Source organism: Halyomorpha halys, unplaced genomic scaffold (assembly GCF_000696795.3).
Source record: "Halyomorpha halys isolate HHAL.00 unplaced genomic scaffold, Hhal_1.1 Scaffold868.1, whole genome shotgun sequence".
In the NCBI taxonomy this organism is placed as follows: domain Eukaryota; kingdom Metazoa; phylum Arthropoda; class Insecta; order Hemiptera; family Pentatomidae; genus Halyomorpha; species Halyomorpha halys.
The window spans coordinates 807,722-827,240 of record NW_027108945.1 but is presented as its reverse complement, the minus strand read 5'-3'; the positions used below and the strand labels follow the sequence as shown (position 1 = coordinate 827,240).

At 28.5% G+C, this 19,519-nt stretch overlaps 1 protein-coding gene across 1 annotated transcript in view; it reads left to right on the top strand.

Annotated features, from left to right (window-relative positions):
* Positions 1 to 2,066: 2,066 nt before the first annotated feature.
* The window catches only part of LOC106686751 (frequenin-2), a gene marked incomplete at its 5' end in the record, with an annotated part of 186,989 nt that continues 169,536 nt past the window's right edge, over positions 2,067 to 19,519 (top strand). The window contains 1 exon segment of the mRNA XM_014430237.2: positions 2,067 to 2,091. Coding sequence (XP_014285723.2) covers positions 2,067 to 2,091 — 25 coding nt within the window.

Here is a 19,519-nt window from a genome sequence, read left to right as displayed (position 1 = left end):
AAAAGTTTAATTTTTATTCGCAAATAAATGTTGTATTTTTGTGTCAAAGTGGTCTATATCGACTATATAATATAATTAGGGATAAATCCTGAAAAATAAATCCTGAAATCCGGTTAATGTTCTAAATAGATCTCCTAAAAAAAATATAAATTAAAAATCAGTACACATATAGATGCTTCCATATATTGATAATAATAATAATATAATTAGGGATAAATCCTGTCTGGAGGTTTGATAGATCGTCATGGAATACTAATGCTATTCAATCACAAATTTATTGGAATCAAATCAGTACATACAATTATCTATTAGAGTGCCATTAATTAGGTTTATAATTTAAGATGTTAAAAAATAATTAAAATAAATTATCCAAGTAATACATGTTTTTTTCCGTATTACAGTTTTATTTATGGAAGGTGTCAATAAGATAACTTTTAGGAGCGGATCATTAAAGATTCATTGAACATTTTTGGCCTCTGGTTGAATAAGATGAAGGGATTTTGGGTATCCGATTAGAATTACCGTTTCAGTAAATTCTCGTATATGCTGTGTGACTTGTATATATGTTGGTAAATCTATACATGTCCTTTGTTGTAAGCCAATACTTTCGGAGGTAGTGGAACACTACCACTTTCATCAGTTACTCCCACTTTAGAAAAATCTTCATTTACAAAATTGAAATATTTTAGAATAAATTATACCGGCATTCCCGATCTATTGTATCTATATGTTTATAACATGATGACTCCAGAATAACCTTCAAAATTAATTAATTAAAACATATTAAAGTAAAAGGACAAACAAAAATTGTTGAGCTTAACACATTCCAAAAACTAATTTATTGGTGATAAAAAAATTAAAGTTATTCAATTTTTGTATAATTCATTAAAGGAGAATATTTTTTATGTCACTGTTTGTGGTTCTGGAACATACTTTCGGTTGCTCACCACAATAAGTTTATTAAACAAAGATTATGGTTAGGTACATGAGGCTCTAGAACCATGACATAAACACATAGTTAGAACATTTATATCCAAAACAGAATTCTAATTAACCATTAAATTAATTAATCTAAAACATATCGGTGCATCGCTTAAATAGTGGCAAATTAGATTAAAAAAAAATTATTTTTGTTTTTTTATTTGATGAATTCTTTCAATTGCACCACAGACTAAGGTCACGTTGTGACAACACTTGTGACACGCTTTGGAGGACTCCATAAGAGGACGTTAGTAGGTAAAGATACCATCGACTATCTTTGAAATACTATCGATCAAAACAATAAATCAAAACTCTTACTTTTGTGAGATATGCCACTATTCAGGCAAAGCAGCGATTTAAATTATAGTAGGTTGAAGAAGTCATCAAAATGTCATTCCGTGAGGAAATAAAATAAATGCTTAATTATGGGTTATGTTTGTTATTTATCAGTTTTTAACTATATATATATACATTTATGCTGTTTTCAAGAAAAAAGTTTTCATAAAATAAAGTTAATAATAATTTATTATTATTAAATTATTATATCCCCTACAGTTATGTTCTTTACAAATGTAAAGACTACAATGACATCTATTAGAGCTGAAAATGAAGCTATTTATATTCCCTTCAAAATGGTTTATAATAAATGATCTTTTTATAGATTATATTTTGTAACGTGAAATTAAAAAGAATAAATACAACTTATTAAATTTTGAAAAGTTATGTGAAAATATTACTTTGCAGTTAATCCACTAGTTTCAGAAGTTTACAAAAATATACATATTCCCTTCATTAGCTAGGGTTGTAGGAGTATTCTAAACCCCTAACCTGGAGGCTTGAGAAAAGCACACGAAGATTTTAAAATGCCACTGTATGAACAACGCATAGATTCAAAACTTTCAGATGAATGCTTAATGAAGGTTGAAGAGATTATTGATGTTTCTAAAAATCAAATAGCAAATACAGGTTTTATTTTGCATGCTTATTTTGTTTTTATCTTCAATAATAAAAATATGCAGATAAATAATAATATTAAACATCTATGTAATCCTTGATTAATAATGCACTTTTTTTCCATGTTGCAGTTTCTGAAAAGGAAATCAGGCAGTGGTGAGTAAAACTATTTTGTTATTTCAAATTCTTATTAAGTAGAAAAATATGTTCTTAGTTTGATTGAAATTGTAATTAATTCTTTCATGATTGATAACTTTAAAGTAAAAATATATTATTCCAAGGAGATGCTTCGGATTGCAAAAAGAAAAACACAGTAAATAATAATTAACACCTGTGGTTTATTATATTTATTTTCACGAATTAATTTACACCCTTTCTTCATTTCTTCATTGTTTTAACATTTGAACAACGTTCCTCTTCCAATAATCCAGTTGTCCAAAAAAAAGAATATATATATATTTCCAATTAAAAATTTAGAATCAACAAAGTTTAGGTAATAAACCCTTTGGAACATGGTTGTAGCATTGCAGATAATTATTTATATTTAAATTAACACTATTGTTTATATTAGTAAATACTATTCTAATAAACTATCAGTATATAATATAAATTTCTTATTATTTATTTTTTTCAACAAATCTTGAATTGATGTTTTGAATTCTTTAATAATCCTAATTTGGTTTGTGTTAAAAAGTCGAAAACCATTCTCTTTGATATCATTGTAATATCTTAATTTAATTCAATCATTAAAGTTAACAAATTTAAAACCTTTATGAAACGAGAATTATAATTTCATTTTTATTCTGCTAAATCAGTGAAATATTTATAATTATACATAATATCAAATAAGTATTAATTTCTCAATTGATATAAAATAATACCAAAATAACCACTACATAATAAATGACTAGAACATTGATCAACAGTGTCAACAATAACTCAATAATTGATACCGCTTAAGAACTTATCTATATTAGATAAATAATGTTAATTTTAGTTACATGCAGAAACTAAGGGAATAATAATATCAATCACCACACAACTAGTATTAGTACCGACAATATACACTAAACAATAATTTAATCAATCGAAATCTTATAAGTTTTAAACACTCCATGTCTATTCAACTAATATATACATGAATAAAGCATCATTATATTATTTTTATCTACTAATTATTTCAATTATATTTCCTAAAAAAATTACTTAAACCAGAAAAGTATTGGTATAAACTACTTTTCACGATTAAATGAGAATTGTACATTCTATCTCACCAGGTAAGGTTAATTAGGAATCAAAATTCATCTCTCTCCTGAGAAGCTAAGTACGACAGTTGTTATAGATTATGCTTAAAAAGAATTTGCATTTTATTAAAAAAAAAAAAAAAAGTCCTTTAGAACAGATGGTAAAAATAATTTTGTTGAACACCAACCTGGCTCGCTATTACTCTCCCTGGCATATCCAATTTCGCCACAGCTTTCTTCATTACACTCTGATATACATCTCTTTTATTTTTTTTCTTCTGTCAGAAATGCTATTCCTCTAAAAGGACTAAGCAATACCTTTTGAGGTAACTGTTCTGTTGTAGTATTTAATAAATAAGAATACCTCCTGGCTATTGGAACACTTTAAATAACAAAAACAATTTTGGATTCTTTACGTGAGAGAATGGTTCTTCTGTCGTTCAGTCAATTTTTTTTCATGAGACGTGGCTCTTCCTTGTGGTTTATAATGAGTTATTTATTTTCAGATATATGAGTTTTTGACAAAGTAAAATAAACAAACCAATGAAATTTATAAAAAAATTATACGCCTATCTCATAGTTTCCAAAGAGATAATTATATCTTATGGTACATAAAAAGTGATAATAGTTTACTGATCAAGAAATCTAGCTAAAATTTCAAGTCCGAAAACGTTCATATAATATCTAGCCTTACTGGCAGGAAAGTTAAATCGTGATAACTGACCTCAACAAACACTTAAGGAGTTGTGGCCTATCCCACTTATACTTTGTTTCTTCTCAACAATGTAAAAACTTCAACGCAGAAACTTTTCAACTTTAGCATGCCATTTTTACCAGTTTATTCCAAGCTTTACAGTTTTAATCGTTTTATTTCATCCTGATTTTGTTTTTTATGATCAAAGAAGATATACAATAATAATTTCATTTTTACACTGAGATTTATATTATCATCCTATTATGTAAAGTAGAATACGATTATAAATACAATTTATAACCAATTGGGTTAAAACATATGAATGGTGTGATTGGAAAACTTATATTCTCCACTTCTGCAAATGCATTATTAAAAATGTAAAAATTCTTTAATTTTTAATAAAACAAGTTAATTTTACTTAAGCTCACTTTTTTATTTATTTATTTTTATTGTAACACAAATAAACGACACAAACGTGTTTTATTGAAACTAGAGGTTTTGCGATAAAAGTATTTTGCAGATCCTTCATGGTTATATCATAGAGAAAAACATGTAATAACTTGATTTTTTAAATAAAACTTAGTTACATTAGTTATAGCGATTTATAATAGATTAGATGAATTCCTTGTGAACATCATCCAATTTCTGCTTCAACATGTTCAAGATGGGTTGGATTAAGGATATCAGGATGGGGTTTCAGTGAGAACTGGATGGTTGAAGGATTTGTATTTTAGTAGCTTTTTAGTAGTTCTCCATAATAATTTGTCAGTGGTATTTAAGTTTTTTGTTGAGTTGTAAAGTTGATTTTCAATTTTATCTTATTTTTGTGCGATGCTCTCTCCTAACATAGGAATTTCTTTAGGGTGTATTGGTTGAAACAAATTGCATTCAAATAATATGATTCTTATTCTCTTCCATGGAGTGCAATTTTGAAACGCTTTTTCACTTAGCAGATGAGTGCAAATAAGTCTATCAGCATTCCTTCTATTCATGACATAATGAATGACTAAAAGTTCTTGAATACGTTGTGGTTATAACGGATGTAATCGTGTCTTCTTATGTACGATAATAAAATATCGAAAACAATTATAGCGAAATTCGTACCTGAATACATGCGTGATAGACGTGTATTTCTCAGTTTACTACGATAATTAGATTGAATATAATCAATTGAATTAGATTTTATTGCTCCTAATAATACTTTTTTGATGAATATTTATTTAACTGTATTTTAGCTAATATTAAAAAAATAAATATGATAAGGAATAATTGCATGAAAGATTTGAAAAAAAAAATTGTCCATTAATAGCATTCTCATTCATAATAGTTTAAATAGGAATGAATTTTTAAATTATTTAAATGGCTCTTAGTAATTAGTTTTTATAACTAAGTATATTCCATCCTGGTTCTTTTTTTGTTTTTACTTACGATGAAAACTCCTGAGCAGGAAGACGTTGAGAAAAACTCTTTCTGTAGTACTTTTATTAAAAGTAAAGCCAGCGGACCAAACAGAATCGAAATGGCATAAGAAAACGAAATCAATGTTACAACGTCCCTCGACCCAGACCAATACACCCGATGGGACAATAGTCGACCAATATGTTCAGGTGGATGGTCCTCCAATAAAAGAGATGGGAAAGGTTACGTGAAGGAAGAGTTAATGTTTACATAGGGCCCTCCTAGGAGAGTCCCGGATGTAATAGTCTACACTTCTCTCTCCTTAGTTCCAGTCCTAGCTTTGAGATAGATTTTGAAACAGCGTGAATAAAATTCACGATGAGTCAAATAAATGTTTTGTGATAAAAAACGAAAAAAAAAATTTTTTCTACCTATCCAATGTTATGTTTATGACCAAGAAGTAATTGAAATAAGTATATTGTTCACACCATATTTAAATACAGTAAATAAATAACTAAAAATATTTATTTATCATTATAAAAGTATTTTATGCAAAAGAAGTAAAATTAAAACGTCAAAGTTCGGCCATAGTTATTTCCTATTTGTATACTTATGGAACGTGGAACGAGGTTTATCTCTCTACTAATTTACGAAACCAGACCCCTATAGATCCCAGAGAGTCTCTTTTATTCGCGTGGATGCTATTAATAGCCAATTTAGGCTTGGTCTTTAAGAACTAAGGTGAAAAAGCTGGTAAGCGTTCTTCTATTTTTATTTTATAATTTTTTTTTAACAACTATGCTATAAATAGTCATCTTGTAGCTTTATTTGTACTACAACTCCAACTGGCAGATATTTGCACACCCTTCTTTAGCAACTGAGATTGAGGCTGGGCTATGTTAGGGTTGGAATGAAAGCCAGTTCCCAATAAAAAAAACAAATCTCGAAATTAAGTAAGTGAGAATGACTAGGGGTCCCAGCTTTAATAAATTGTGATGCAAGTGAAGATATCAACATAGTAAAGTATTTCAGTATAAAAAATTACTGATTATTTGCTTCTCAGAATACGGTGTATAATATTTTGCTACTGCATTGTAATAAAAGGAAGTAATCCTCGGTCAATTTCATTAGAATAGAATAAGAACCAATAGGAACATACATTGTGGCAGTTGCCGAGTGGTAGCAATATATTCGTTTTATAACCCCTACAACGCAGACCTATCAATTAAAAAATGTTCTGTATCTAGATCAACGGAGGATAAGATTATAGCCAACAAAATGATTTATTCTTATCTTAGATAACTAATTTATTCCAACCAACGCTAATATAACGGTTTAAATAATTATCTACTTCAGCCGGACTGAAACCCAGAATACAGAAGCATAGTATGTGTGTTGTACATACTAACTCATATCAGAGGAAGTTTTATTTACTTCTTCGTCCGGGTCAAATGCACTGAAATTCGTAATGCATTGTTGTTTTCTAGGCAGAACAATACTGTAGCGGAGGAATTGAATTTATATCAAAATGTTGGCCTGTATAAATGTTTTTGAGAATTGGCAACCCCTCTAAACTGAGATCAGTGTTTGGAAATTTTATGAATACTTAGTTAGTGTATGAGAAGTGCATTTTGGGAGTTTCAAATTTCTACACTTTAAGTTCTTACGCACATTGTACCAACTGATAGAGTTAAAGGATTGAAAAAACGTATGGGAATCACATTCGCAATCAATACAGCATTTACCTCTTTAGTTGTAATCAGCGCCAACACATTTAAATTAAACTTAAAATTCTACTGATTTACTTGTTGTATTTTTTATACAGTTGTAAATATCAATAAATAAATTTTAAAAAAAATCCTACTGGAAGGTTATGCTAATCTTTTGTTTTTTCCTGAAGCTAAGTTTCATTTTATAAAATTTAGTGATAAAAGATGATAACATTTAGTAATATAACATTTAAAACATTTAATGATCGTAAGGTTGTGACTTTGATAATAATCTTTAAATGATGATGTATTAAATGATGATGGGTCACACCAATCATATGAACTATAAAACTTTAAACTAAACCTGTATCTAAAACTATTTAATATATTTACGAGTTACGGTGATATTGCACAAGTGCATATGCTGCCACTGCACTGTTTTTATTGTCTGAAGTAACGGCTTAGTTTGATATTTCAGCTAATCAATCAATTTAACGTTTCTTATCTTGCTCAGTTTTGCATTCATAAAGAAAAAAAATTCATCTAATTTCCAAGCAAAAATTGTGAGGAAATGATACCTAAGCAGCAGAACTCTGCCAACCACATTTTTTTTTTTTTAATTTATATAATAATACACGGCTGAAGACATAAGTCTTCCTGATTTAATCCAGACGAAGCATAATCCATGCCATGACGCGGCTGTTATAACTGCCCCGGGGCTTAGTACCTGACGCAGGCCCCCAGCTGGTATATTGCCCCTATCTGCCAACTGGAGCGGGAGATCAGGGCCTCCATGGCCCTCTTCTTATCTCTACCCCCAGCTCTTTCACTGGGACCTTTGGGAGATATATGCCTACTTCATTTGGAAGGGAAAACTAATTACAGAAAACATCTTTATTATTCTTATAAATAAACATTAAGATTCATAAATATACATTAAATTCACTTAATTTTATCGAAGAGTAATTTATAAAAAAATATATATACATACGTATATTATTTCACCCAGTTTACACTTAAATTTCTAGATGTTTTTATATCAAGCATTCTGGGCGACTCGTACCACATGGACATGGGCCCCTCGAAAGTATTACTAATTAATGATATTTTGCAATGTGCTAACTTGGAAAGAGCCAAAAACCTTACATTTTTTTCTGATTTTCGTATACAATTTCTAAACCTTCTTAACAGAATGGCACTTATTAAAAAAGGTTTAAAAAAACAATATATTCCCTAATATTCCTTAAAAATGAACAAGTAGGTACCAAAACAGAATAGAAATTATCAAATATAGTACAAAATGCATATTTTTGCCCTAAGACCGTTTGGGGTGCATGTTGAGCCACAAAGTTAGCATTGTCGTATCCATAAGTCGTGCTGGTTCGATCTCGTTAGGTCAGATTGACTTTTTTTCATAGTGGAGCTTAGTAATAAATTCCGACTTTTGTTTTCTTTCATTACCCCCTTCCTGATCATTCTTGACATACGGTGAGGAGGATTTATCTAGAGGAAACAAATTTGTTCTAATCAGAGTAGGGAGGAAATCAAGTTTTCATTTCGTAGGACCGTCATGAAATAAAAGTCAATACTCTCCCTCCTTAGAACGGATTTTAACCGGCGTCCATGCAGTCGTGATGTTGCTGAAGTAGATTCAACCCCTCCTTCAACCCGGCTTCTAAATATCGACTTTCCATGTCTGGCTAGGAATAGGTTGGTAACCTTTAGGATAATCCGTATTTTCTGCCTTGATTTGAAAAACATAAAAACATTAAACCCTAAATAAAAGGAGGAATCCCCTACAAACTCCTCCTCTGCATATGCAACCTCCACTTCCTCTCAGAAAATACACACTCCTCACTCTATAAACCTACAAATTCTTCGTATATTAAGAAGGGTGAGACTGGAGTGGAGAGATTATGAAAGGTCTCCGTACCTGGGATTCCACATCAGTGGAATTTTCTGTCAACGCTCCACTCAAAAAATATGAGGAATACTTCACTTAAACCGTTTCCTCCTGCAATAAATCCATGATATTCATAAACGATATAAATAAAATAAAAACATTTTAGTCTTTCAACAACATTATTGCTTAGCTATGACAAACATCCACTATACCATCTAATATAGTTTTTTTAACAGTAAATACAATATGTTGTACATTAATCTTCGTCATCTTATTAACCATTATATTTTTAACTGTTTTGTTAAAGTAATAAATATTATTTGGTTAATAACTAATTATTATTTTATAACTAACTGATTGCTAATGGATTATCAATTAAGGTAATTATATTATAAAATTTATTTCTATTAATTCTGTGCAGCATGACGAACATTTTGGCTACATTTCTCTGCTTTGCTTGAATAGTAGCACGTCTCACATAAAAAAGTTTTGATTTTATTTTGAATTCTACATATTCCAAAATCTAGTGCCATTAACTGCGGTAAATTTATTTACTGAAGTCGTCCTAAAGTCTTTCCTGAAACTATTTCAGTACTTACAAATTAACCTTATTCAACGTTGGAATCTATTGAATACCTTAAACATAAAGATAAAAAGCTTCTTTTTTCCAGATTTGCCACTAATCAACAAAAGATAACGTATAAGAATGTCTTGTTTCTAAGATAACAAGCACAACATAACGAACAACAATTTTAGAGGATCTCTCTTGTTGGGACCTGCAAATTAAGGTTTTTAATCTTAATCTAAAATGTTCAATTTCTGGTTAAGTACTTAGCTTAACATACTACAGATGGCATTCAAATTAATGTCGACTTTCATTATATTTATAACAGCACAAAGTAATTTTACAATAATGATAGCTCAGTGACTTATGAGGTAGACTCAAGCACCTAATAAGCCGTTATTTTTGTTTCAGTAGGGAGCGATGTAGGCTTGTTGTCTTTTCTTAGTTTTCCCCCTTGTTCCAAAATATGAGAAGGACGAAGAAAAGCGATGGAAGTTTGCTCAACTGGAAAAAGACATCGTGGCTCATCTCCGGTTTACCAGCCTGGAAAACATCCAAAGGATCACAAAGTAAGAAAGAAAAGAGAACAATGTAACTGACATTACTTGTCTTATTTGATAATTGGAGTGCAAAAATATTCCCAAAACGAAAAATATTAAAAAAAAAATGAAAACAGTATTTAATTTAATTAATGTTCAGTTCACTTTTTACTGTCACTTATCTGTGTATGGAAAATATAATAAGGAAAAGTATTGCAATCGCGAAAAATTTCGAATTCGTGTTATCGACGGAAAAACATATTTTGAGGTTCCCTGAGTCTAAATAAAGAAGTCTCATAAAATACTCTGAACAGCTTAGCATAAGAATAGCAAATGTTTTAAACAGTATGCTCATATAAAATTTATTACCCCAATTTGTACTATAAGACAAACTTTAATAATGTGTTCAAAGCATTATTTGAATCGATTTTAAGATATGGGATCGAATGTTATGGTCCCAGTGCTGATAGTCATTTAACAAAACTTGAAAATCTACAAAATCGAACATTAAGAACATAGAAGATCCGCTTTATTTTATTGAATCATCTTAAAATTTATGGGTAATAACCTATTTAGAAAAGAAATAATATATCTAAAAATGTTAGAAACACAATTAAATTTATGGAACCACTCTATAATAATAATTTGGTAAACGTACATTAAACTATATCGTACCATATCTTTTCAATCACTTACCAGAAGAATCAATAAATAAATCAACTGGGTACTTTCTTACTTCTACGATTCCCAATAATTGATTTTGATTCACCAAATGACCATATCTACCTGTCGTTTTTTTCTTAACTCCACATAATTCATTTACTATATTACAATTTGAATTAGCAATTTCTGTGTGTGCTTAGTGATAGGATACTATTGGATCCTAATTTTTAACACATTCTGTCCCATCTTATTTTATTTTCATTGTTATATTAATTCACTAATTGTAAATTTGCCATAATAACTTTATGTCCTTATGTTATGTTTTATGTTAACAGTTTTATTCCTGGAAGAAACATGATTTATATTTTTTATTCCCACCTAAAATATGAATTTTTATAGCAACACAAAAATAAAAATATTTTGCTAATAATTTTCCCCTTCTATGGTCTTATTGGATTTTTTTTCTAAAACCACAAATAAATTATAGCTGTAACGCAAGCCTCGCAATCTACACAAAACTTAGAGACGCATGTAGGATGATAAGTGAAAGTTTCATTTTATCATTGGATGTGCCTGAATTCTCAAACACTTGGAACTTAGGGCTGAAAGACTATCAGATATCTATTATGGTAATGCTTCCTACGCTTCGACTACTTGATAAAATCTTATTAAATATTATTAATAATAATAAATACTTAGTTTAATAATTTGTATGGAGTGTAGTGACTTGTAAAATACTACATCCTGAATATAATCTGTTGAGAGATTTAAAATAAGATAGTTCACGAATTGAGTGCTTCAATCTCACCATGTTCAAATAATCTACATTTTTTGTCGCGGAGCATCAAATTTTTAACAGAAGTGCTTCTGTTTTTCTGTCAATAATAGCTTTGTCCTTTTTTAATAATATGCCTTCTTTATATTTAAACTTGGCATAGTGGCTACTGATTAAATTTCAACTAACATTTTTAGCACTGTACAATGAATAAATGCATTTAGTCCCCTTTGCAATTTAAATTAGAATTGAATTTCTTTATTGATTAAGCTATTCAGGCTTTCCCATTGAACAAATGAGGACTATTCTTTACATCTATATGTAAGGCTCAATCTATTTGCTACCATTATATTTATCCTGATATTTATCCTTGGTATTACAGTATATAATTTATTTATTAATGATTAATTATTACTCTATAGGAGTCGAAGTAAAATAACCTAAATATTGAATGTAGTAAAGTAACCTTTTAAAGCAATATTTGATGAAGTTTTTGAAATTTCATTAAAAACAAAAAATCCTTGTTTTCTTTTTATTACACAATATTTATTGTTTTTAAAACACGCCCATAAAGTCATACTATTTTGCGAAACTTGTATTTCCATTGATAACTCGATTTGGAAATTTTGCGCAAATGCAACACTTTCCCTTATTATATATTCCATACATAGATAAGTGAAAGGAAAATCTGCTTTTTTCTTCTTTTTTTTTTATAAATTTTAGTTTACGACGAATCTAATTTTTTTTCCAACCTGTATTCGTTATAAACAAATAAAGATTGCAGTAAAAACATTATCAAACTAAATTCCTGTTGCACAATTCACTACACCAGAATTGCACACACAAATTTCAGTTACTATAAAAATTCGTTTTTAAAGGTTTGTCGAGGTGAAAATAACAAATTTCAACTTTGTTTCTGCCAATAATATAAAATTTTATATTTTTTTAAAGCTTTTGTTTGATTCGAACTCATATTCCATTTTTCTTCTTTTAATTATTCATCAAAGTCTTTAATATTTTTTATGAGTCCATAGTTTATTGTCACTAGCAATAAGATCTGGTTAATTGTTATAAAAATAGCCAAAATCAAAACAAATCATACAGGCAAAATTAAAGTAACTTATAAAAAAGATTTTTTTTTATTTGTCATTTAAGCCCTGTCAGGTTAACTCAATGAGAATAAGACCTGGTATTAAAATCCACTTTAATATGAACATTAGTTTATTTAATATAACTAAAATCTTCCTGCAGTTTTATAATAAAACATAAAAAAATATATATATTATCTGTTCTCTGAAGCGACACTTTCAGTTAGTCGATTTTGACGAAAACGTTACTGTCATATCCCTACAACTTTTCGTTTTTGAGCTCTTCTGTTCACGCTCCAGACACACAAACTTATATTTTATAAATTGATTAGTAAAACTAAAAATTATATATACATATATTTAATTTAAAATAAATTTTATATTCAGACACCATATTTGGCCATCTCAGCTCATACACATTTATTACTGTTAATTTAAATTTCTATTTTTGGAGTTGCATTATAGCTGAAACAACTTCTTCCATAACTTATACCATTTGGAACAGACTAAAAAAAAAATAATTATACAATAGAGGAGGAATATTAATCTTAGTAATTGTAAAAGGGGTTTTAGTATGTTAGAAAAAGTTAATAATAAAAAATGCAAAAAAAAATTAATATCTAAAACAAATAAATGTCTTGGAGGAATCATTTTAAAGTGTACTACTATTAATACCAATTTAGGCCGTTTTCTTAATTATTCTACTTATCGCCCGTATAAATATTATAATATAAAGTAGTATTGACATAATTGTATTACATTGGAAGGAGGAGGGTATACTATTTCATATGCATGAGGTCTGGCAACTTCAGTGTTCCAAAAGCGAACAATTGGACCCTGAAGGTTGTACTTGGATTTGCTGTCTCTAGAGTCACAACTGAATAAATTTATATTAACATGTACATGTACCTGAGTTTATTAAAATAAATTTTATATTGAAAAATATAACATAATTTTTATTTAAGGACCATAGAAAAAATATAATGAACTAGAATGTACAGGAATAATGGTATTAATAAATATAAATATAAAAGTATGAAAAGTTGTTTCCCAAATGTATGTACTAATACCAAGATAAAATTGATTTTTTTTTAGGTGCCACTTTAATTAACTGTTCTTTTTCCGTTTGTTTTTTTTTTTTTCCAGAAAACATATTCTGTAATCTAAGACTTTGAATTAACGGTCTACCAGGACCTAACGTTAATAACTAACGTTGCGAAAAACAAAAGTTCTTTGAGCAACACTTTAACAACTAAAATAGTTATCGATTGTGCATGATTTTATATTCTAGATATTTATCATAATCAATAAAATCAATTTTAATTTCATGTACGTTTTTGTGTGTCACACATTATTTTACCACTTCAAAATTGCCAAAGGTTTACAGTTCATCTCTACATCAATCAACATTGTTGCATATCCTTCAAACGAATAAATATAAAAAACACATGTCCAATTAAGAAAAAAAATTATTTTAAAATTGAGTTATCAGAAGTTAATTTATTTACGTTTAAAAAGTTGATTTTGTTTTTCTGAAAAATTACATTTCTACGTTTAAAACTATTTTTTTGTTTTAAAAATTTTTCCCTTTCAAATAGATGTTACAGATCAACACTTCAAATAAAAATGTTACTAATCTGAATATGATAATTATTAAATAATATCTTTCCTAAAATGGATATATCGAAGTTTGATAAAAACTCCTCGCTTGTGTTTTTCTTTATATTATTTCTATATTTAATTAATTAAAAACAAAATGTATACTTTATTTTAATTTTTTTTGTTAGTGTTTTTTCAGACATGTTTTAAAACTAACTCCAAAAATGTTTAGCTACTATTGATAATAATATTGTGCCATAAATATTTATATCCATTTATAATCGATATAACAACCATGTTATTGTCAATTTATTAATATCAATGGACTGTTACAATACCTCATTCTAGCATGAAGCTATAGGACCCCTTAAGAAGAAAATAAAAGAATTATAGTACGTGGTTTCTTTTTTTAAACTTAAAATAATGGTTAAATATAGCATTGCAATTTTACTCATCATTTAAAAAAAAATCATATAAAAAATATAGTATTGAGCAGGAAATCTTGCAAAATTTTGGAAATAATTCTAAATAGTTAGAAAAATATAATGAATAATTGTGGTTGTTAATGAAAATATTGTTATATGAATCTTTGTTTCATAAATGAGAGTATCAAGAAGGGATTGACGAATATTTATTTTAATAAGTAGTTTTTTTCCTCAATTCAGCTTGACAGATGACTATCGGTTTTAATGAGAAATATATCCAAAACGAGTCCCAACCCTGTTCGTCTGACCTACTTAATTTTCATCATACAGAACACCTGACCTTCGAGGGTCATCTTTCCGCTTTGACGGTTATAGAGGGGCCAATTACTAACAGTATTGTAGCCTCATCTCGGATGGCTACTTGTTATATCGTGACTGTCCAAAAGAAAATCCTCTAGTAACTGGGCCAATTTACTGGGAGGAATTAAAGTAATTACAAGAGGAAATCTGAGCGAGCTCCCTACCCTCTCCTTATTATAGAACAAAATTAATGGCCCAGAATTATTGGGGTTTTTAATTGTTTGCCCCGACTGGGGGGAGGGAGGAATACGGTTACTGACCCCAATTTGGCTCTGATGATTCATAAAATATCGAATCTATTAGTTAAATGCCGAATTAATTGGGTTTTATCGCTAGGGGTTTTGTCATTCTATTAATAAGTTTTTCATTGGATTGATCCATATGAAACAAATATTTATGTATTTATATTACATTTAAACATAAAAGGCATTTTGTTAGACAACTGTATAGAACCTGAATATAAAGTAAATTATTGTTTCCAGATTATGGTCCTGTTGTAAATAAACAATTTGGTGTCTGTTATAGAGACTCATGTGCTTATTAAGGTTATGTTTTTGTACTCATTGTAAACAATGTTATCTATTTTGCCCAATTAAATATCTTTGGCTTTAGTATTAATCTATTAAATAATTCAACATGTCCTACTAAGGTCGAGAAGCTGAAAAGTCGGTAAGTCTGTTATTTTTTTCCTAAAATTGATTCATTAATCTTATAGCCTAGATATCGTTTCATAGAAAATTTTATAACTGATAGATATATTAAAGCTAAAAAAACTGTATTTAGGGACTGAGAACTCTTTTTATTATTTATATATTCATACATTATTATAATTTGGTTTAATTTTATATTTGTTTGGTGTGTGTTTGACAAAGTTTACTCCAGTTAGAATCTACCATTATTTTTATCAATAATGCATTAATTTAGTTTTAACTAGATATATAAAACATGATCATGATTCAATTTTTACATATAATACACAATATTTAACATATTATAAAATTATATATAAAACTATTTTCTTGATAATTACATTTTGTATAATTACTCCATTTTACATTTCGGTAAAACAAACCGAAGGATGAAAAAAAAAATCTGTTTGAATTAAAGTAAAATACGTAACACTGGATTGAATAAAATGTATATCTTTGAGTAACAGAAAATACATATCAATGATTTATATTTACATTAATATATATTTGGATCTTTTTTGTTTATATCTCCGGGTTGTAGTTTTAGTGAAATTTCCAATTCTTGTGAATAGAGTGTTTAATGTTGGGGCAAGACTGGGGAAATTATGTGCCAATTTATGTCCGTAATCCTACAAGGTTTCTATTTTTAATTCCGAGTGCAATTTAGATATTCTAGTTATTAACTGGATTTAGTGAATGACACAATTTTCTTCCTTATTAAACTATAATAGTTTATTTCATTTCATACAGCAACGTTTCGGGAGATTTCCCCCATCTTCAGGCTGTTGATAACAAAAACCTATATTTGACATTTAATTTTCTCCTATTAGTCTCACTTGCTAATATATTATAATATTATTGTCATTATTGAGTAAAATCTTTCTAATAGTCATACATTGTAGGAGAATAATTACCTTTCTGAAGGTTGAACCTTAACGTTATTAGAGTACTACCAATGGGTAGTTTCTTTACACGTCTGTAACACTCCATCTAAGATCAAATTTACTGATTATATTATATAATATAGAGTTGTAAATTTCAATAAAGATATTAAATAAAAATATAAAAAATTTTTGTTAAAGTATGGATACATTTTATATAATATATTCCTTGCGTTATACAATTTCGAATTAATGTGGTGGTTAAATAATAGCTTGGGGTATGCAAGTAGAAATCTTTAAGTAACTTTTTCCTTTGCCCGTTCCTGGAGCATCCCATTTCTGGCATACGGGGTCCGGGGCCCGACTGGGCAGTGAGCTGGACTGTTGAGCATGTAACTCTTGCCAATAATCAACAATTTATCTATTACCTTATTAAATATTTTTCTTAAATTGTTTAGAGGGGGGGTTGATTTACTTTTATGGGAACATTCACGTTTACAAAGCCTAACTGTGGCAGGGTTGTCCTACTCCATTCATCCGAGTGCCTCCTTTACCTTTATCTCAGTCCGGTCCTCCAATCCAGATGTCTTTATCCAGTCTTTAATTAACATTTAAAAAGGGAGTCATCTTTCTGCGCTCATGAAAAGAGATCATCCATTTAGCCTAGTTCCCCATCGCATTAAGAATTTCTAATAGTGTCCTTCCTTTAATATCAGATGAATTTATGTGGGCGTTTCAATGATTTTCTATGGAAAGGCAGAGAGTTTTCATCAATTCCTTTATTTGATTTTCTCTTTTATCTCCTACTTTTTGTTCTTCTGTGATTGGAAGGAGAGAATTCCTTAAATTTCTCTTTAAAGCTCCATCTTGTGGATATTATTTATCTGTAATGGAAGCCACTTCTCAGTTTTCAGTTTTTTTCTCTAGGTATCTTAGATTCTCAATATGGTTCTAAAAGTTGTTTAATTAATCACTCTCTTCTTTAAAATTGAATGAAACTAAAACAAAAATTAATAAATAATTAGAATTACCTTTCTTTTAAAATATTGTGATGTTATATAAACGGCCCTATGTCAACTTAGTTTCATCTCATGATATTGTCTATTTATTTTATATTTATTTCAATAAATCAATGAGTTTTACCCTCAGTATTGTTTTGGTCGCTTTCAGATGGTTTGCTTCCCAGTTTTACATTCATCCTACCATCTATGGTATTGGAAACACGACAAGCTATTTCTGCACTATGATATACCATGCAATAAAGTTTCAACTGTTATTAACCACATAGTTAATTATAATTCCTGACAAATAGATCTATTGTATTTTAAAAATAAAAATAAACCACCAACTTCATATTTTTATTTAATAATGTAAATATTAAATTTTAAAAACAACGAAAATATTATTCACAGGAACAACTTATATGTTAAGGAACACATCTAGTTTTTTAATGGAATGTTAGAACACATTAATTTCAAGAGTTCTAAATCAGGGACAATTTGTTTTCTGATAAAAAATTAATATTTTTTTTACCTAATAAATTAAAGTGTTTTACTACTACTAATGTTACATACACGTCGACTTCAAATTATAATAGTCTTTATTATATTCTTAATAAATGGAGATAAAAAATTATTATTATTATTCAAAAAATATTATATTGCTATCAGTGTTTTTCTTTAATGTGATCATCATTGAAATGACAAATCCAATCAAATAAATAACAGAATCCAGACTCAAAATCTAGCTAATGCCTGTTAATTAAATGGAGGACAAACTATGTGTTAAGTGTGGAACGAATTCCCTCAAAATACTGAAAAGAGATAATGTTATTGGCTTAAAAGAAATGGCAAATATCATGGAAATCGAAGTTAATCATTAATAACTGTAATAGACTTTGTACGTTTGATGGTCTCTGAAATAATTGCCAAAATAAATTTTAAAAATTTCAATTGATTGTTATTTGAAAAAAAAATTAAAAATGGGGTTTTATATATTTATATTATTATATATTTAACATAATGAGCTCTATGAGGGTTCTAATTGAAATTAGATGAATATATCATTATGTAGTTTCTAATATAATCTTCGTTAGTTGGAGTCCTCGTGATATTTGCTAAAATAAATTCACAAAATGTTGATTTTTCGTTGATTGGAAAAAGTAATTGGGATTTGATATACTTTACCTCAGGAACTATTAGATATACAGATGTATATTAGTACTCAAACTAGGCCCAAGTGATATGATGTAATTTCTTATGATTGGCTGACTTCTTAGCAGTGTCTTTGATATTTGTCAAAATAAAATCACAATATGTCGATTTCTTAATATTTAGAAAAAAGTGTTTTGTTTTTTAAAAACTTTATCTCAAAAAGTGCTTTGACCTTTGTGGTTTAAATTTTAAAAAAATTATATTAATTTAAAACAGGTTTTATTTAATGTTATCTTGAAGTGAATAGCTTCAAAGATATTGAGAACTGAGTGGGAAAAAAAAAGAAACTGTTAGGCTGCAGAGTTTTTCAGCCACCATTTTGAAATTTATTCTTTCTTTTTTTTTCTAACCAACATAATGTTTTTCAGCACGATATTTTCTGTGATACGATTCCTTGCAAAATTTTTCATCATTAAAAAAAATATTGTGGCCAAAAAAACTCTTTTTGTAAGCTTGTGTTTCTAGAGTTAAATATGTCAAAATATAGATAAAAAAAAAATGAAAACATTCTATCATCTTATTGAGAATTAGTTTCATCTGAAAACTTTGCCTAATTTTTATTACCTGTATATATTAACTATTTTATTGCCGTATTCAAAAAAGAAGTATTTGGATTGCTCTAGTTGGTCTGTAATCCCCAAACAAGGAGATGTTCTATGATCATGTAATGATAATTAATATAAATATCACCTTTATAAGGTATAAATATAATATAAATAATGACGAAGAAGGCTCTAGCATACAACTTATTCAGTCGAAAAGATAACTCTAAAAATGAAATACTGAAATCGTAAATAAAAATATTTTGCAAATATAGCATAAAGATGTATAAAACAATA